This window comes from Cryptomeria japonica, chromosome 6, assembly GCF_030272615.1.
Source record: "Cryptomeria japonica chromosome 6, Sugi_1.0, whole genome shotgun sequence".
Taxonomy (NCBI): domain Eukaryota; kingdom Viridiplantae; phylum Streptophyta; class Pinopsida; order Cupressales; family Cupressaceae; genus Cryptomeria; species Cryptomeria japonica.
In genome coordinates this window covers 171302181-171324498 of record NC_081410.1, presented here as the reverse complement: position 1 = coordinate 171324498, position 22318 = coordinate 171302181, and the positions used below count along the sequence as shown (strand labels likewise).

At 37.5% G+C, this 22318-nt stretch overlaps 1 protein-coding gene across 1 annotated transcript in view; it reads right to left on the bottom strand.

The window, feature by feature from the left end:
• Window positions 1-5496: 5496 nt before the first annotated feature.
• Window positions 5497-22318, bottom strand: part of LOC131071796 (cell number regulator 6) — a 68181-nt gene continuing 51359 nt past the window's right edge. Inside the window, exons 3-4 of the mRNA XM_058007754.2 lie at window positions 6371-6642; window positions 5497-6081 (exon numbers count right to left, since the gene is read on the bottom strand). Of these exons, the coding sequence (XP_057863737.1) occupies window positions 5866-6081; window positions 6371-6642 (488 nt within the window). The 3' untranslated portion in view covers window positions 5497-5865. The remainder of the gene's footprint in view (window positions 6082-6370; window positions 6643-22318) is intronic.

Below are 22318 nucleotides of genomic sequence, written 5' to 3'. Positions count from 1 at the left end.
TTGTGAAGAAGCTCATTTGGTAAGAAAATCTAAGAAGAGTTCTAATAAGTTTAAAGGCAAGTTGTCTTTAGCTTGTTTTAACTGTGGAAAAAAGGGACACTTTGCTTCAAAATTTCCTAATGAGAAGGAAGAGAAAAATTGTTATGAAAATGAACACAAAAACAATAAGAAGAAATTCCTGAAGAAAGGCAAAAAGTATCGTGTCTCCAAAAGAAGTCTCTATTCAAAAGAAGAAAGCAGCTCGCCAGAAGCTAGTGAAGGAGAATCACTAAATGATGAGGTCTTATTCATGGCTGTAGAAGAAACTTTGTCTTAAAATGATGAAAAAATTGAAGTTGATTTGGAACAAGAACTTATTTTTGCTCTTAATGAAATTAAGAAGCCGAGAAACAAGAAACAAAGTCTAAAATTGTTGCTACAAGAGGAAGGTAACAAGGTCTCAAAAAAAGTGGTTTCATTAGAGGTTGCAGAAAAATAAATTGAAAATCTCAAGGTGCAGATTGAAGAAGCCAAAATGCTTGAAGAAGATCTTAGGAAATAACTCAAGGACAAGGAGCTTGTGTGTGAAAAACTTGAAAGTGAAGTTGTCTCCTTGAGAAAGTTTGAAAAATCCTCACAACAGTTTAGTAATGAGAACACTTTTTCAGAATACTTCTATGACACTGGATGGTTTGTTGAGCAATCAAAAGAAGTCCCTTGACAATAGTGGAGTTGGATGAAGAAGGTCAATGTTATAAATCCTCTAGAGTTGAACAACAGAAGCCTAATGTTGATTTTATTTCTAAAAATAGAAATGGTAACTTCAATAAGTTTTCTAATGTTGGAAAAGCTCATATGACTAGATATAAGAATGCTTATTTTTTATGGTTATTGTTTTTTTTGCAACTATTTTGGTCACAAGGATGTAAATTGTAGAATATTTCCTAGAAAAAAAATCGGTTTTGTGAATCAAATTATTTTGCTCCTTTGAGAAGTTATAATATTGTTTGTTACAAGTGTAATAATCTTGTTCATTCTGCAAAATTTTGCAAGAGTGTTTTGATAGATCCATCCAAAAAGATGGATGCAAAAGGGAAAGCAAAGGAGAATGTCAAAGTCTGGAAGAAAAAGGAGAAGCCAAGTTCAAAAATGTCTTTAGTTGTGCAAACTGCCTTTTTAGCACAAAATGACAAAGTCATTTGGTAGGGGAGAGGGACCGATAGGTGATAGGGGTACCAATACATGGTATAGTACATGGACACTTTTAGACCAATAGTGGTGCTCTAAAAATGTCATGTCAATGCTTATCCCCAAAAAAGTGCCTCTAAAATTCAAAACAAAACCAATGATGTGATGCCACATCAACGCACAAGTAAACATGACTTAGTGCACACCTATGCGTCTTATGACAATTTGGGACCATTTTGGACACCTTCACAAAAATGCATGTTGATCTAGCATCATATTTGATTGTGTGGACTTGAAATTTTGTTTGTAAGTAGGGGACTTGACAAGTTGATGTGTAAAATTGAGAAAATTTTGAAATGTCCACATATGATTTTGAGAGAATCGTGAAGTTAGGGTGAGCTTGTTAAGGCTCCTCTCCCCTATGTTGATAGTGGTTGTTCTGGGCATATGACCGGCGACGAGAACAAATTTCAATCTCTTAGAAGAATGAACGACAGTAAAGTCAGATTTGGAGGTAACTCTTCTACAAGAGTTGCAAATATTGGTACTCTTGTCTTAAATGATGGAGAAACAAAAGTTGAGAACGTCTTGTATGTTAAAGGTTTGAAGCACAATTTATTGAGTGTCAGTCAGTTATGTGATCAAGGATATGATCTCGTTTTTAATTCAAGTTGTTGTGTCATTAGTAAAAATAGGAAGCATATTGCAAATGTAACTAGAATAAAGACTTCAGGCTTGTGTGTTTTTGAAGAATTGAGAAAATGGAAGTGACTGAAACTCAATGGGTATGAAGCTTGATTTCACAAGTGAATAATGGTGCTTGAAATACCAGAAGTTAGTCGAATATGTTTAAAATGGTTCAGCTTTCTGAGTATATATTGCTGAAAGAAGAAAAGTCAGTGTCTCATCTAGAAGATATTATTTGAGAATATGGGAGTATAAGTATGTATTTCGGTGCAATTTCTGTATATTTGAAGAAGTGACAAGAATCTGGCTTCTTTGTGTTGTCTTGCAAACTCCAAAGATACGTGGTTTTCAGTTGAAGGGTACAGAGAACGTGGTTCACCATCTAAACGCGTTGAATCCCATTATATCCATGTTTTGAATTATGTGAGTTTTACTTATTATAGAGTAAAACATAGAGCTTGTATAATCATCTAAACTATTGAATTTGTCATGTGTGTGTTGAGTGGGTGCTCATCAAGTTGATGCCTGTATATTGAGTTGGTGCTCATATTGTGAGTTGTATCTCACTACTGTAAAAGGGTTGGAGCCCATTCTTTATATGATAAATTTCAGTGTCGTGGTTTTTTATCCAAAAGGGTTTTCACGTGATAAAAATTTGTTTGTCTCTGTTTTTTCTATTTCAGTTTTTGGGCATTAAGTTTTTTTAACTAAAAGCACTGATTCACCCCCCCTCTCATTACTTTTTGTTCTCTTTTCACATAAGACCAAAACATTAGAGCTCGACAGCACTTTTTCCAGTTAATTCTCTCTTCCATATCACCTTATTCCATCTCTGCTCAATTTAACCAAGCTCTGATACCAATTATTAATTATAAACGAGCAGAGAAAACATAAAACAGCGAAACTAAAACAAACACCAAACAACACACAACACAAAGAGTTACGTGGTTCACCCCTAACTGGCTACATCCACTCTCAAGCAGGGAAATCTCTTGTATTAATTGTTCTCAAATCTACAACATGCATGACTGCACACAGCCATTTATACAATTGTATTCGGCTATGAAATGAACAGTTAGAAGAAAACAAATGGTCATGTGATCGTTAGGCTTCACATTCCATTTGGAAAGGTAGACTATAATAAAACTATTCCTTAATATTCGTAATTTGAAAATGACTAATTACAGATCGCTTCTTTTGTATTTGCTAAACTGAATTGCACCATATTGTCTTATTGTTTATCATGAATCTCTCTTTGTCACTCGCTGCATAATATATTTAGACTTATAATGATAAAGTCACTGTTATAAAATCTTGCTCGATCAGGCTGCATATTGGAGTATACATCTAACATTACTCTTAAACTTATCATCGTTAGCTTATGCATCTTGATTGCTACCTTAAACTTATATCGTTGCTCTAACAATCACAACTCAATTGCATCTCTCGAACCATAATCAAATCGGATGCTCATAACCAAGTTGACATATATATTAACTGTGAGCATAATAATCTCTTTAGTTTATAATAAATTTGCATATTGACGTAATAGAATGTTGCCTTGTCAAAGTTATTCTATCACTATGCATATTCTTTTCATCATTGTTCCATTGTCTAATGTTGTATATTAGTCCCTTTTATCGGCAAGTATTTGAACCATGTTAAGGATGATCGGCTGATCTTGACTTCATTTTTATCGTTGCTCTCTAAACATCACTTCTTGCAGTCATGTATTCTTTGCTTCTATATCTCTCTTGGTTGTATTGTCCACTGTTTCTTACATTCGAATGTCATTACTCTTCCTATTCCCTTGTACATAATATGCAACATGGACAACATTAGCTCACCAATGAAGAATCATATTTGTATCAGGTACTGGCAAACCCAATGCCTTCTAGGAACGTTTGCTTGGTCTATCACCATGCATTATTATCTTTATGCATTGTTCTCCATGATGTTCATGTTTATGTGTATGATGACATTCTTTCTTTATCTTTGGTATCAATGACAAACATTTGTCTTTTTATCTTTAACAACAATTTCGATACAGGTTCTAAAAATTATTCAAAATATCAAAACTAGATAACCAAACCTTACCACTGAGTAGTACTCGGAATTAGCTTTCCATTTACTATAAAAAGTTAAAAAACAGACATCGAAGACAAAAATTATGGCCCCCAAAAGAAAAATAGCTCGTGATGCTTGCAAAGGGGGTCAAAAAGGGCCACACTGTTTGTCGTCTATATATGCTGATGTCAGCACTATCAAAATAATTTGATTTTTTTAATTTTTGGTGGATATTTGAATTTTTTTATTTTCAAAATGGCATTTAATAAAAAATTTATTTTATTTAAAAATGGTGGTGGCTTTAAAATTTTCAAGGTGCGATTTTTGAGGGGGGCAATTGCAATCCCCACCATACCCACCAACTGGTAGTACCTACGGGACAAATACCACACCTAATTCTTAATAGAAATAACTCTTTAAAATTAAAATGGAGAGACACGTAAAGGATATTATGGTCCTTTGGTTAAAATGAGCATTAATAAAGAATATTTTTATAAACTTTTTAAGCATGGAAAGAATAATTATTTGTTTAAATGATTATCAAGAGGAAAACCTTTGTGAAAGGGTGTGATGGTTTGGAAACAACCCTTAAAATTTTATATGAATGCAATTTTATATAAAGCATTCATATGAGACTCGGAAAGGGACATGGAGACCACTCAAGGAAGAAGCAGTATGTTGCCTGGTTTGCCAAGAAAATCTTATTATGTTGGAACAGGTTCAGCTCATTGGCATTTTAAGTTTAGAGCCACCTTTATTAAAATGAGAGCTGTCGAGATTCAAAGCCACTAGTTGAAGAAGAAAAATAAATTATGAACAAAAAATGGAAAAATAAGGATCTCAAACGAAGTTATAATCCAATATATACCTAGACACATGCATGGGCATAGGCATCGTATGCCTAAAGGTATATGGTAAATGCTTACCAAGTGTGTGCGCATGTGTATGTTGGGATGGCTGTGTATAAAAACATAATGAAAGCAACTTTGCAGATAATAAGTTGGCAATCTATAAATCAACAACACTTGAAATTATGTCATTTAACTTGCAGTAAAACTGGCCCTAGAAACACATATGCATACACAATTAATACCTAAAAAATATATAGTAAACAATTAAAATTTTGTTAATGCATTTGTGTATCTTTTCTTTATTTTTGTGTATATTAACACAAAAACAAAGCAACTTTGCAGACTTACCGAAATTATGTTATTTACCTCACAGTAGAAGTGGCCCTGAAATTAACAAAATGATTATTAGGATACAAAGTGGGCATACAACTTCATACTCCAAACTTACTAGAGCTGGCCATAACTACAATTTGAGTATGTGAACATTGAGCACTACATAAGCCATCTTAAGATAACCAAATGAAACCAGACCTCACAAAATATTTTTCATTAGTGGCGTGCCACAATTTTAAAACCAAATCCCTTCATATCCAATTGAACTATGAATAACATTGACTGTGACATTCCACAAAACTGAAAATTTATACTAATACTTTATATCATATACGTGAATTTAAATTTGACTTCTAGGCCGGAAACTACAACATTTTAGAACTCATGAATAGATTCAGAAAGGCTGCTTCAGACTGAAAAGCTCTCAAATTAAAAGTTAAAACCTCAACAATAAGAATTTCTGAAATTTTACACTTTAAACTGTTTGTCATATCCAACAAGATGTGGGAAATGGGAGCTCCCTGTAATCAAGCCACAAATTTGGCAAAATTAAAGAAATTAGAACTAGAATAATAAACGAATAAATTTAGCTGATCATGTCAAATGCCACCTTAGGGATTATTATTTTTCGTCTATTTTCTGAAAGACCACCTTTCTGAAGGAACAAGAAATGAAAGCATAGGAAGTCAATTTCAGACTGCTCTTGCAAAGCATCCTCTCACATGTTGAACAAAATTAACCCCTTCTGTTGATTTAAATATCATAATGCTTCCATCTCTACATTAATTTGTTGGTCGTTATTGCTATTGCTTGGATTCTTGTTCTCAGAAACCATTTCTTGAGGAGGAGGGGGATTTATGATTGTCATGGGCATTGCAATATCATCTGACAAACGCCCTTTCATTTCACGATACTCTTGACAAAGTGCACACCAATGCATGCAGCAATGCACCAAACAAGGATCACAAGGAGAGTTCTGCACAAAGTTTACCAAAATGTCAGAATAATAGCTTTGAAATCTGCCAATACCATTTTCAGTTGAAAATTATTCTAGTAGTATCCTAAAGTAGTCACCCAAATTACCTTGGCAAGAAATAAGCAAGGGAATGGCGTATGTTAAATATAAATGTGCAGATTGCTGCCAACATCATGAATCATGCAATTTCTACATATTCCATAATACAAAGTTCAAACATCTTATCTGACCTACTAAAAAACGGAAAGAGTAGTAATCTCTGAAGAGGATTTAGTTGTAAACTATTCACCTTAAGGTGATATTTCTTTTGTAACTCTTGTCGAAAGAGTCCTGTGTAAATGCCACACATCCACCATGCAAAAAATAAACCTTCTCCTATCAGGAAAGCGACACGAGGATTCACACCATGGAAAACTGCTGTTGCTACAGCTAATGCCATACCACCTTCAACACAAACTGCATGGCAAGTACATGGTGTCACCCATGATATGTCCATGTCTTTCTTCATGTTCTCAATATTACGCCCAAATAGAATGCATGGACAGAACAAGCCAAGCCAACCTGAAACACAGAATGCAAAGTCAGTAATTTTTTACTCACAATTTTCAAACAAGATATTAACGAAAGGTTATTAAGACTAAATGAACCTTCTTAAAACAAGCTTCACATCTTAGAAACATATTTAAAGAAAAAAAAGGAATTAACTCTTTCATCCATATGTTTGTCAGAGCATGTGGATACCCTCCACTTTAGTCTGTCCAATCTATATAAACTTCAACCAACATTTGTTTGTCAGAGCATGTATCTATACTCATAGTTCTTAAATGCCTTTTAATCATAAGAAAAGAGACTGCAAAAATGCAGATAACAGTAATATTTTAGTCACACAGAACCAATGGAAAGTTGCAGTTCTTAGAAAAGTATTCTCTTGCCAATTACATTAAATTTATATAAGCCAATCGCCTTTTCCAAGATGCAGAAACATGTTCTGCAAAATGCATGATTACCTAAATCTAGAATAGGACAAAGTAAAAAGAACAGCCCACTAATACGTGGTAAAATTGATAACTGTATCAAGAAAAATGGGATCCCAATCACAATGATAAAACTAAAAAAATTACCTCTACTCCATTTCTTGATAGGTGACATTAAGGTAAATTCAGATTAAAATTACGAATTAAGGGCCAAATATGAAAAAATACAAGCTGAGGGATCATGAATGATATATGATTCTGCCATAACAGGCATAGTAGCTGGACCCTTACATGGCAACGACACAGCAAAGTTTAAGTATTGGTATCTTTCAATTACTTGGTAAACTAGCAAGAACTTGGAAAACTAGAACTAAATTTATTATTTAGAAAAGAACCAAGAAACCTAATAAAGGGTTAAGTTCAGTTTTGGCTTAAAATCATGTGATCTTTTGGTCTCCTCCCCAGGATGCAATTCAACTCAAATTTAACAGTGCAGTTAAAGGCAATCATGGTCTGGCAGAAATTGGAGAAGTTATTTGAGATAAAAGTTGTCAAATATGCTCTGGACATGGGGAGAAATTCTAACAGAACCAAGCTATCGCATTATTAAAAGGTATAAAGTTATATCATCAGAGGTTGGACAAAGTTGGTTGTGATAGTAACTCTCAGATCACAATTAATGCCATGAATTGTGGTAATATAGAGCCATGGAGCTTACATGCTATAATTGAGGAAGCTAACTGGTTGGCAAGAATGTTGTAAGCTCTCTCCACCTCACATCCATTTGAGTTTTAAACAATTGCAGCACCTGACAAATTGTGATGCATTCCCTTACCCTTTTGACATTCAAAAGCTCCTCATAAAGGGTGACTACCACTTTCCCACTCCCACCAATTCATAATTAGTTCATCCATACCAAATCTTCCTTCCCTCTCCTCTCGTTACAAACTTTATCATCAATTCTCTAACCCTCACTTTTTCTTTTTCTTTTTTTAGAAAAAAGGGGTAAAGAATTAAGAAATTACACAGCACAGGACCACAGGCCCAGAAAAGAGCACCGGAAGCCGATGGAAAGCAACACCTAGAGAAAGACCAAAGAACAAACCAGTTACACTTTTCTATCCTCCGCCACAAACTTCTCCATAGTAAGAGAACACCCTAGAGACAAATCTCCCCAATCACCAGCATCCCACCCATCCACACTGAGAAGCCCATTTAGCTAAGCAATTTGCCACTTGGTTCCTCTCTAGGAATATGACAAAAGGAAACAAATTCCAAAGAGCAACTCACACTCAAAATCTATCTAACCACCCGGGTCAATTGCCGATTGACCCCAATCTAACCGTTGCTCATTCAACATATCCACCACAATTTGTGAATTAGATTCACAAATAATCCTTTTCCAACCAAAGGAATAACCTATTTCAATTGCACACAAAATAGCAAGTGCCTGCATGAGGTCATTAGTGAAGTGTTTTTTATAGATGGAAAAGAAAAACATAACATCACTAGCACTATTCCTAACAACGCCCACCAATCCCCACATGCACCAGATTCATTCTAGAGGAACCATCAATATTCACCTTCAAAACTCCATGAGGAAGCCACCTTCCTTCAAGATAGATCTTCTTTATGACCTGTAGTAGTCTTCTACCTACAGAGGACCCAAGGCTCCTATCCATAATATTCAAATTCTTAATAATAGTCAAATCACTAGGGTCAACTAAACCTAAAAGGTCACACTTCGCTGATATAGTATCTTGGAGCCTACAAAGGATCCTTTGCCATAACTAAATCATCACCATTTTCATATCCTGAAAGATCCTTCTATTCCTTTCCAACCAAAGATGCCAAATAATCAAAGTAGGGCCAAATAGCCCAAGCCACCTAGAGGAAAGGGACCCTAGCTGGAGGCCTAGCCAAGCTTTCCCAAAATTCCACCAATGAAGTAGCATGAACATGGGCATGATTCTGCCCCCCACCAACAGTGCCAAATCTCCCTTGAGAAAGGGCACTAGAAGAAAAGATGTAAAGCATCTTCTTCACTATTATTACAAAAAACACAAACAAGACCCTGGATGCCTCTCTTCTGGAGATTCTCCCGAGTAAGACATTTATTCTGGGCAACCAACCAAATGAAGAAATTACATTTGGGCCAATAAAAAATTTTCCACACCTATTTCCACCAAGAAATGCTAACCCTCCCAAACAACTGTCTATCCAATTCTAAATAACCCAAGAGCCTTCGCAGTACCCCTTGATGGCCACTCCCTTAGATCCTTCCAACAAACCACCTCCACTAAACCCAAATTCTAAACAATTTTGAAGTCTTCCACTTTATGCCAACAAGCAACTTGTAGACTATTGCAAAGAGGCAATAAATGAGGAAAAGGGGATATGACAGGGGATGGCCATCCCACGAATCATACCAAAAGAGGGCATCTAATCCCCTATTGCAAATCCAAAAAAGAGCCGCTTTGATAAGCTTAGCCCCTTTCTTTAAGAGTATTCCAAATCATAGAACCCTTCCCTAAAAGACTGCAGCGAGGAATATCACTGTTTTCCACCCCTCAAAGGTACTTAACAGTATGAATTCTAGCCCTCTCCTAGTCTTGACAAGTACACCATCTCCAGTAAAGCTTAGTAGCTAAAACTTGGCCTAGGATCATCCCCACAGTCCTAAGCCCCAAGGCCTCTCTCCTTCTTTGGCCTACAAACTGACTCCCACCTAACAAGACTCCACTTCGATGCAAGCATATTAACCACCCATAAAAAAAGACAACCAAGGTGATCAAACTCCTTGACAAAACTTGAAAGAGCTACTTGAACAAAGCACCTATAGATCGGAAGGGCTTGGACTACAAACTTCAAAAGAGTCACCCGCCCAGTTGTCGAAAGCCATCTACAAGTCCAACGGCTCACCTTCCTACAAAACTTGTCAATAACATCCTACCACAGCTCCCTAGACTGAGAACGAATTGTTAGGGGAATCCCAAGATAAACCATGGGAAAGGAACCAATCTAAAACCTTAGGATCTGAGCAATCCCACTCTGAAGAAGGCAAGGAGTGTCAAAGAAAAAATAGACGAGTTATCCTCATTAATCTTTTGCCTAGAGGTAGCCAAGTAAATGTCCAAAGCTCTCCTAAAGTTCACAACTTCATTGATTCTAGCCATACCCATCAAGGTTGTATCATCAACAAACTGAAGGTGAGAATGAGGAGGTAAACTATTGTTCCAGCTCTATCCCTAAGTCAAACCATGCCAAACACTGGACTTGATAAATCTTCCTCGACCCTCAACCATAATAATAAATAAATAAGGAGATAAAGGATCCCCTTGTCAGAGACCATAAGAAGCTCCAATCAACTCAGATGGCTCACCATTGATAAGAACAAAGAAAGAGGTAGAAGAGACACAACTCACGATCCAATCCAACCAAACCTTGTCAAAGCCAAAAGATAGAAGAACATTCTACAAGATGGACAATTTGACTCTATCTTAGGCTTTTGCCATATCAAGTTTTATGAACATGGCCTTTTCCTTGGAGTTTTCCATAGAGTGAATAGCCTCAGATGCAATCATAATCCCATCCAAGATTTGTCTACCAGTAACAAATCCACCCCATTCCTCAGAAATCAACAACCTCAGCCAAGGCTTAAGTCTCTCAACAATCAATTTCATAATAACTTTATAAGTCATATTGCAAAGAGCAATGGGTTTAAAATGATTCAAAGTTGTAGCACCCTCCCTCTTAGGAATAAGAATCAGGAAAGTAGAATTTAGAGCTTTCAGCATTTGCCTATTTCTTTGTGATTCCTGCACAACCTCAAGGAGGTCCAATTTCAAAATCTCCCAAAACTCCCGAAAGAATTCAGTAGGAAAACTATCAAGGCCCGGAGCCTTTCCTTTTTTTCATATGAAAAACCACCAACTCCAATTCTTGAACTAAGATGGGCCAAGTGAGAACTGCATTCATCTCATTAGAAACTAAAGAGGGAATGCAGTTCAGAAAAATGTTCTCATCTTAATGCCCAAGGGGAGAGTCCTCAGTAAACAAAGCTAAGAAAAACTGTAAAGCCTCCTGGGAGATCTAACCGAGGGAAGAAAGTTGAGCCCCCCTTGAGGAATCCAAAGAGGTAATTAAATTTCCACTTCTTTTTAGCTTTGATAGAATTATGGAAAAAAGAAGCATTTCTATCCCCTTCTTGCAACCAATTAATACGGGACTTATGCTTCCAAAAACTCTATACCACCATTTAAGCTTATATTTCACAATTTCTGTTTTCACAAAAGAATACATGGTCGTGCCATGAACATGCCTCCCCTCTATCCACCAATTGTGCATTAAGTCCTAACGAGAGAGATCACAAAGCCACATAAGTCGGAACTTAAAAGAGGGTTTCTTAGCAGACCTCAATGAAACAACCGAAAATTTAAGCATACAATTATCAGAACCCCTCCAATCCAAGATCTCAAAGTTAGTAGTCCGCCTATCTGCAATCCAACAACAAGAGACAAGGAACCTATCAAGCCTCTCTAAAATAGCATTTTCTCCACATCGCCTATTGTTCCAAGTAAAGATACCATTATTCGGCTTCACATCAAAGAGATTCAAAAGCTCATAATTATCCCTTAGGAGACTAGCAGATGTATCAAGCTTGCTAATGCCACCTTTTTTTTCCTCTAGACATAAGACCGCATTGAAGTCACCTACCAAGATCCAAGGAAGAAAAGGAACAAGAGATGGCTGAGTTTTGCCAAGATAACCAGTAGGAGCATAAACATTAGTGAAGAGACAGGTTTCACCACAATCCAAGCTAAAAAAGACCAAGGAAATAAATGAGCAACTCGCACACCACCAAAGTGGGACCCCCTTCCTAGGGTCCCAGAAACAAGCCACACCTCCAGAGCTACCTTGAGCTCCAACACACTGACACAAACCACAAGTCCAAATTCTAGAAGCTCTATCCATCATACCATCTATTTTTAATTTAGATTCCTAAATAAAGAGAACATCGGGCAAGTGACTACTGATCAATCTTTATATAGCCTTTTGTCTAAGGACGTTATTCATACCCCTCACATTCCAAGAGATAACAATAATTTATGATGTTGGGAAAAAAGTGGGAGTCAACGGTCTTTACTTACCCCATTTCCACCGTCTCCCCTATTAACTTCACCTTCTCTTGGTCCTTGCATCCTAGCCAAGATGGTTTCTCTGGAGGTACCTTTTTAAGTGGTCTTTGTTGTGACCCCAACGATTGTGAAGCCCTTGCACTTTTCCTAGGGTCAAAAACCTCCTATCCCTGAGGAATCAAAGCATCTAAGGCCCCAACATCCTTTAACACTAAAGTCCCACTAGGTTCAAGTACATTAGGAACCTAGGAGGGGACATCTATATCGATCCAAGTATCCTACAAATCCAACTAAGGGATGTTTTGCAAGTCGTTATCTCTACCCTTTGTCCCAAGATCTCCCCACAACTTAGCACTAGAAGATAACTAAACAAGAACCCCCTCTTCCTAAACCAAGTCCTCCAAAATTTCAAACCAATTAAAGATCCCATCCATTTGCCTATCCTTAAGGGTTCTCTTCTAGCCTCTCCCTTTATTGTGAGGCTTAATAGGAATAAATCCCTCCTTATCTACCAACCCATCTAATAAGAGATCCTTCCCTTTATCTAACTTAGGAGCAGAGATAGAGGAAGTATGAGCTGTAGATGTCGCCTAATTAAACTGAGGGCATTTCCTTTGAAGGTGTTCATACTCATGACAAACTTGGCATCTAAAAGGTAGGGTTTCATAAACAAGTTGTTGAATCCAAGAAGACGATCCAAGACAACTCCATAGTGTAGTGTCGTAAATTGCGCCCCATGTAATTCCACACTACATAAGCACCTTCGCTTTATGCTGATTGGACAGCCCTTTTACCAAATTGTCCCTTTTCTAAACCTCGTCGATTGTATGACTCGTGGACGCCCATGCACCGCAGAGAGATCCACACGCTGCGCTAGTGTCCCACAAATCTCCAATCCACAAGTTGCCATTCAAGCGTTATGCCTGCGACTGGCAAAGCTCACAACGCCTCTTCCTACGACCACCAACTGTAATGTCCCCTTCCAGGATTTACCAAAATTCAGCCCTGGGACATCAATTTTAAACTGAAATAAGAATTGTAATATATTAATAAACATAACTTAATTCAAACTTAATATATTTCATTATAATGTTGAATTTCAAATTTAAGAATAATTTAGAGAGTAGAACTTATCTTGGTAGATTCCTTTAGTTTGTGCCGATCCTAAATATGGTAATATCTCTACTCAAAATCCGATCATAAATGTGACTATGACTTCTCCAACGTTTTTGCTCTACAGCATTGTGTCGTATATTCTTCCCTTAGAGTTGTGACACTGTAATCATTAATGAAGTAGTGTGTCTTTCCTAAATTTCACCATACACATCTCTGACTAATTGTGGCTTTTTAGTAAAGGTAAGAGACTTGTATTAGTTTGATAAACTGCATCTCTTTACTATTGGTAAGATTATTTCTGCTATATCTGATATTAGTTGTGCTAGGTGATCTGGAAATTCAATCTGACGCTGGCCTTCATCTGATTTAATATTGGAGAATATACTGTGAATGTCTTTCTATCACCTGGAGTGATTTATTGTTATTTCTGATTTATACTTGAGTATAAGCAAGTATATATGTATGATGCTAATTCTCCTAACGATGAATTGCTGTTTTCCGATGTCCAGTTCTATATCCCCTTATCATGAAGGCGGTCATATTTAATCTTAACGGAAGAATGTATCGTAATATGTATACCGACTGATGTTCCTGCGATTACTGGGTGTATATGGAATGGTGTTTGTAACAGATCAGATTGTATATGCTGTCCCACATATCTTCCGTATAATATATATGAATTACATTGTTGCTGATTCGCTCAGTCTGATTGCTTAATTGATGTAGTATTTGCAATGGTGATGATTTGGTTGTAGGTAATCGTCTTTTCAGATATATGACTTGATGCTTTTGCAATACTAGATCGTTGTCTTTTATTAACTCTTCTATCACTGTGAAATAGAAATCTTTTATCTACTAGTGGATACCCTCCACTTTAGTCTGTCCAACTCCTTCCCTTCCCCTGAATGGAGTGGGAAAGTTCTTATTCTTATATCGCCCAAACTGAAAGGTTGGCATTCTTTGGCAATAAGAAGACACTTCTATTCATTATCGAACCCTTCCATAATGCTTATTAATCATATGCTAACTGTTGTATATGGAACGGTTGGTCATATATGATCGAACCAAATCTTTATTATTATGATTATTAATTGGAAATTAATCCTATTACTGATTGTCCATTCATTGATAGCTTGTGATTATATTGAGGATATAAGTGCTGATCATTACAACTTAATGTTATAATATCGATTAGTTGAAAGAGATGAAAATCAGTAGTTAAAACTTAAAACTATTTAATTTGCATTAGTTTTGATTACATTACTGAATATCACTGTCTATTGTGAGCGGACAATCTCTGACAACAGCAGTTTATTTATATTTAATTTAATAATTAACTTTATTTATTGTTTAGGTGATTGCTATTCTATTATATATTGTTTTTATTGAATAGTTGTTTTTCTGAATTTATTTATTATTATATTTATTTTCTAATTGCTTTGATATTTTGTAAATAATATAATATTGTAAAATTTATATTATTATTTGATAAATATGAAATTAATATTAATATTTAATAAATATAAATTATATATTAAATCTTGTTTATTATTATCATTAAGATTTTATTTAGTTCATTCTATTCATTTATTTGAATATATATATTTATATATTTTAATTGTATCATTATTTATTATTAAATTCTATTTTAAAGCGGGCATCATCATGTTTTGATTGTCTAGATGGGGACATCACACCAACATTTCTTTCATCCCCAACATGCTTATCTTCCCTTTCTTGCTTCATTTTGGCTCTCTAGCAACTCATTCAAGCATCTCTAACATCAAAATCACTCTCTATGCTCTCCATGGACTCCATTGAAGCTCTCTAGTCATACTTTCCAGCCCTCTTGGCTCTTCTTTGTGCTTGAGACTCTCACCACCATCGTTACACTTTGAGGAGGGTTGTGCTTCATCTTCTTCATCCAGCAAGCTCTCTGTTTTGGGTGTGGAAGGGGAGTTCTTCTCTTATCTCTGTTATCTCCATTAGCATAGTTTTTATTGCATTTACTTTCTATTTTGTTATTGGTTTTATCCATCTATGTATTTGGCTGTCCATAGAGGTGGAAACGCCAAAAGGGGGGTCTGATTGTGGCAAACCTCTAAACACAGCCCCAACAACTTTCCTTTCTAGTTTGTGTGCAAGTTTCGTTGGAGAAGAGTTGCTTTGTTGGAAGCTTCATTCGTGGACCGACTATGAGATTACTTCCTTCCCTTCTTTTATTTCTTTTCCTTAATATCTATAGTCGCTTTCTACTTTCTATTGTATATTTATTAGTTTTACCTCATATGGAACACGTATATGTAACATTTAATTTTTTGTACGTAACTTCGTACTCTATCCGTATAGGATGCCAGCGCAAAGCTGTTGTCCACAACCCGCACGTGTGTCCTCGGGCAGAGAGCTAACAGAGGTCCTCAAAAGATCTCTATGAATTATCTTGTGTTATCTACGAGACACCTGATAGCTCTATGCTTTGTGCTCATCCTGGGTGGAGAGGCCGATTGGCGAGTCCACGAGAGGTTGATATCCGCCTATCAAAGTGGTTCACTTTTTTCCCTTCTACACATAGAATATGGTAAAGGGTTATTCAAATCAAATTCAACATAGGTTCGGACGTAATTACATTCCTATCAAGAGTTTGTTGAGTAGAACCAATCAACTTGCCAAGCAAGGGAGCAATCATATGCAAGATATCAGGACTCCAAAACTCAAGCAGAAGTTGTGGAAGGCCAACCTAGACAAGAACCCTCAAAGGAAGCAACTCAACAGAATTAAAACCCACATGCCAAGGTTTGATGAAGAGACCAACCTAATTATAGAAATATGGACCCCACTAAAAAGCCTTGTTCTTGTCAGCCATGCAAGAGAAAACTACCAAAAAGTAGTTATTTGCCGCCAACAGTATTTCAATGTCACCCTCATGGTTCCAAGTCCATCAAGCCCAAGATTCCAAAACCATAGCAGACATGCTATCAAGCATGCCAATGCCACCACTTTTTTCCTCTAGACATGAGACGGCATTGAAGTCTCCTACCAAGATCCAAGGAGGAAAAGGAAAAAAAGACCAAACATATCAAACATGGGACCATAGTTAAGTTTGCCAAGATAACCTGTAGGCGCATAAACATTAGTGAAGAGACGGTTTCACCCCAATCCAAGCTAGAGGCGACCAAAGAAATAGATGAGCAACTCGCACACCATCAAATTGTGACCCCCTTAACTCCCAAAAACAAGCCACACCTCTAAAGCTAAATTGGGTTCTAACAAATTGACAAAAACCACAAGTCCAAATTCTAGAAGCTCTATCCATCATACTATCTATTGTTATTTAGTTTCCTAAATAAAGAGAACATCAAGCGAGTGAATACTGATCATCTCATGAATAGCCTTTTGTCTAGGGATGTTATTCATACCCCTCACATTCCAAGAGATAACAATCATTTATGAGATTGAAAAAAAAGTGGGAGTAAACGGTCTTTACTTGCCCCATTTCCATTATCTCCCCAATTAGTTTCATCTTCTCCTGGTCCTTGCATCCTAGCCAAGATGATCTCTCTGAAGGTCCCTTTTTATGTGGTCTTTGTTGCAACCCCAACAATTCTGAAGCCCTTGCAATTTTCTAAGGATCCAAAGCTTTCTACCCCTGAGGAGTCGAAGCATCTAAGGCCCCGACATCCTTTAAAACTAAACTTCCACTAGGTTCAAGTGCATCAAAAACCTAGGAGGGGACATCTATATCCATTTTTGAGTATTCCACAAATCCACATGAGGGATGTTGTGCAATTCGGTATCTCTACCTTTTGCACCAGAAGATAACTCAACAGGAATCCCCTCTTCCTAAACCAAGTCCTCCAACACTTCAAACCGACTAAAAGCCCCATTCATTTGCCTGCCCTTAAGGGTTCTCTTCTAGTCTCTCCCCTTATTGTCAGGCTTAACAGGAATAAATCCCTCATCTGCAGCCCCATCTAACAAGGGAGCCTTCCCCTTATCCAACTTAGGAGCGAAGATAGAGGAAGTATGAGTTGTAGCTGCCCCCTGATTGGACCGAGGGCATTTCCTTTGAAAGTGTTCATACTCCTGATGAATTCGACATCTAAAAGGTAGGGTTTCATAATCGAGTTGTTGAATACAAGAAGAGGATCCAAAACGACTCCATAAAATTTGGTGGAGGGTTATTAAAATCAATTTCAATAAAATTTTGGGCATAAGCAATTACCTTCCTATCTAGAGTTTGTTGAGCAAAACCAATCAGCTTGCCAAGCAAGAGAGCAATCATATGCAGGATATCATAACTCCAAAACACAAGCGGAAGTTGTGGAAGGCGAACCCAGACAAGAACCCTCGAAGGAAGCCCATCAGCAGAATTAAACCCCACATGCTAGGGTTTGATGAAGAGACCAACCTAATTGTAGAAATATGAACCCCCTTGAAAAGCCATGTTCTTGTCAGCCATGGAAGAGAAAACTACCAAAAAGTAGTTATTGGCTGCCAGCATTACTTTCATGTCACCCTCAAGGTTCCAGGTCTGTCGAGCCCAAGATTCGAAAACTATAGCAAACATGCGAAGCCCAATGAATTTGCAAATCAAAGCATGATTGCTCAAGTACGTGACATCTTCTACAACCGAGTCTAGTTGAATCACCAGAACCAGGCGATTGAGGCTTCTCTCCAGGCAGCCATTCACTTTCTTGAGTTTGGGAAAACTTGTCACCAAGGACGATGTCCCCTCATTTGCTTCCTTGCTCAAATGCTCAAGAGGTTTGCATAAGGATGAATTTCAATCATAGCATATGGTCTCACTATAACAACTCAACTACCTTGTCCATTGTTCTTACTTCTCTTTCCCTTTAAGTATATTGCTAGGTGATAAAGGAAATTGGATTTGTAAAAGATAATTCATTCCTTAATAATAATTACTTCAATTTATAAGTTGTTAATTTACATTATAGGTCATCAATTTAGATGGAGGGAACATGTTTAATTCTATACAACAATAATCATCGAATTTTAAATCAATGATGAATGTATAGTATCTCATGTACAAACAAAGAGATTAGAATTCTAGAGTAAATACACATTAGCATAAACCCTTATGATTTAGTAATAACAACCTTAATCATTCCATGTCCATCTCTTCTTATGAATATTTGGTCGAATACATTCCTATGCATATTTTAGTAAAATCATGAGACGTTTAGTTTGTGAATTGGTTACAAAACAACCCCCCCTACTTCTAGGTTAACCTTAGGTGAGTCGCTTTTTATCAAATAAGTGATTAGAGACATTACTTGAATGATTAAAAATCACATTATACCGACTCTACGAATGCATTGAGAGAAATGCACTACAAGAAACCCTAACCCTTTTTTTGTAACCTATGCATTTCCTACTGCTCTCTAGTGCAGCAATCTCTACTGCGTTGGAGAATACGATGCACCTAGGTTTGCCCAATGCTGGAGCCCACTCGACTTTGAAAATATAGTCCAAAAAGCATGAAGAAAAACACAAGAGAGCGTGCTATTCAGAACCAGACAAAACAATAGTGGACAAACTAAAGGGCCCCATGGTTGATGATGTGAATAGTATGCCTTTTGCGAATCCAACTCAACCCCAAACAAATGCAGCGAAAGAAGAATGTATCCCCACTGCCACCAAAACTCTAAGAAACCAAAAAACTGCTATGAAGGTAAGGCAATCTCCTTTCAGCTACTTGATGACATTATTAAAGTAATTTCTGATTATAGAGAAAAAACAATCATTCTTTTCTTCCTTAAAGGCATTCTAAGTGAAGGTTGTTTTAAATGGATTTGCAACAATTGGGAAGTCTAGGCAGGGGATACGTCTCATGCACATTTGTGGACCCTGACCATGCCTATATTGTCCTACAATATGGCTCCTAGATTATTTGTGGTCAAACATGTTATGTTCAAGCCTGGGATATTGATTTTCATCTTGGAGGCATCACCAAATTAAAAAATCCTGAGGGTGGAATTCCCCTTCCTCAATCTTACTTTTCGCCCTTTCTTGCAAGACATTGCAGAACAATTGGTTAAAGTTCTTTGGTGCAAAAATCATTCTGACAAATGGGACAGCCTACGCACACATCCCAAAGTTTGTGTTGAAATGGACTTGACCCGATCTCTTCCAAACTCTATTAAACAGGTTGGACCTAGTTTTGAATTTGATCGGCGACTCACCTACCTTAACAAGCCCAATGCATGTTTTTACTATCATAGATAAGGACACCTCATTCGTGCTTGCCCTTTCCGTAAACCCCGAACATCTTAAACTCATCCTTCCAACTCCACCCTCCCTGTCAACTCTACTCCAGCTGATTTACCTAATAATGTTGTTGTTCCCAAACCCCCACTCCCTAGTAACATCCCATCCTCCTCCAATCCACCCCTTCCACCCACCAACCCTTCATCCCCTCAACAACCACCCTCCCTCCCAAGTTCCAAATCATACAAGGAAGCTATGGTTGATTTTGCATCTAGAGCATCTAAAAGAAAGAAAGAGGCTCCTATCCTTGGTAAAATCCACCCCAAATGCTTCACCACCTTCCCACTAGCTACCCGACTCAGTCTGCTTCTTGAGATTGCCCTAACCAAGATCCCTCTATGGTTGTAGAAACTTGCCCAGAAAATTAGTTCAATGCATTGCTTGCAAATGAGGAAACCCTTCCTAACTCATCCCAATGAGGTGACACGTTCAATCTTGGAACGTGCAGGATTTGACAATGCCCGCTCATAAATATCAAGTCAAACAGTCCATTCAGCAAAATCAAACTAATGTTCTCATGCTTCAATAAGTGAAAACTAGCGTTGTTCGTTCGGATGCTACCCTTGCTACCATTTGGCAAGGGGCCCGTTTTATGCATATAAATCATGATGATGGTGGGGGAGGTCCTATTTTGGGCCTTGCCCCTTGGTTAGCATAAAATATTACGGCATCTAATTCTGATCCCAACAATCGTTGTGTCTGGACCACTGTGCTTATCAACGATGTCCTTGGATTTTGTTCTATTTATGCTCCCAACTCTCCTATTAATAGAATTATGTTGTGGGATTGGCTTAGATTACACCTCCCTAATGCACAATGCGTTCTTGGAGGTGACTTTAACATGGTTGAGCACCCATCTGATTGTAGCTAGAACAGCAATTCCCGCTCATCCCAATCTGAATTTGGAGTGTGGACCTTAGCTCGCAACTCCCTTGGGGTGCATGATCCTCTATTGGGTAAAGCCAACACCCATATGCCTCAATGGTACACATGGAACAATTGTCGTGAAGGTTCCTTGAGAAAAATGAGCAGGCTGGACCACTTTTATATCTCTCCCAACTTCTCAATTTTACCCTGTGATAGTCGCCTTGTGTGTATGGATCTCGCAGTCACACTTTCTTATCAATTCCCCATTTTCACCACTCTTGATCTTTCCAACCACTCTACCCTCTCAAATGATCTACCCTTTAAACTGAATGTGTCACATCTTAAAAACCAGGATTGTATTGATGGTCTAATTGCCATTTGGAACACTAAACCGAAACCTCAACAAGATAGGTGGATCAATTGGTGGGAAAGAACCATTGCTAGATGCACTTCTTTTCTGCGTGATTATGGTAGAAGAGCTGCTGCTAGACGACGACAACTTGAAAGATCCCACAAAGAATAGCTTGAACAAGGACATTCTCTCCTTGCTATACATCCAGAAAACATTACTGTACAACAATCAGCTGTTAATGCAAGGAATGCTCTTTGAAAATTGGCTGCATACAAAGGTAAAGGCGCACAAGTGCGTGCCCGTCTTCAATGGATCAAAGAAGGGGATCGTGGGTCAAAAAATTTCTTTCAATATCTACAACATAAGCACAAAAGAGAGTTTATTTCTGCTATTAAAGCTGCTGATGGTTCCATTCAGACCAGCAATGATGCTATTTTGCACACATTCTATGAGAACTTCAAAAATCTTTTAGAGATGATTCTGCTAGTGATGACCTTATTCCTATCCTTGAGGAGGGTGCGGCTGGCTGCATCCCTCAAAAAGTTGATCTCGAGTATGCTAAATTCCTTGACCACCTCTCCATTGAAGAAATTGATGATGCTCTTCAGTGTATGGCAATGGAAAAGAGCCCTGGAATTAATGGTTTACTAGTTGAGTTTTACAAAGCTCTTTGGCCTCACATTTGAGATGACTTTTATAATGTGTATCTTGAAGGAAATGAAACTGGATCCTTGGGTCCCATTATTAATTAGGGATTGATTATACTCATTTCCAAAGGAAAGGATGAAGACACTATTAATGGATGGCATCCTATTACACTCCTCAATACTTCCTCCAAACCATTGCTAAAGCTCTTCCTCATAGAATTAAACAGATCACCCAAGACATTGTTCGACCTGAGCAAACCGGTTTTCTAGGAGGAAAATTCATCCTTGACAATTTAGTTCTTGCTTGGGAAACCGCTGAATGGGCACAACAAACCACTCAAGACGCTCTAATTGTCAAAATCGACTTTGATAAAGCCTATGATCAAATCCGTTGGCTTGGTTCTAGTCCCAACCTTTGCAAGTAAATCAATATGCTATTTGTTGATGCCAATGCTAAAATTGCTGTGAATGGAGCTCTTTCTCACCAATTCCCTTTACAAAAATTCATCTGCCAAGGCTGCCCCCTTGCTCCATTTTTATTTGTCCTTGTTGTTGTTTCTCTAGGCTATCCTTTTCAACATGCACTTTCTACAAAACTTATCCGTGGTATTTCACTGCCAAATGATATTAAAGCTCTCAAATTCACATTTCGCTGACGATAGCATGCTGTTTATACAAAACTCAGCTGATGAGGTGACACATACACTTAATATTTTGGAGCTCTTTTGCACCATTTCTAGTTCTAGGCTGGCCATGCATAAAACTGAATACATTATGACCTGTCCTAGCACCCGACCACCTTGGATTCCTAGTGATTGGAAAGAAGTGAAGCATGGGTCTATCACTAGATACTTA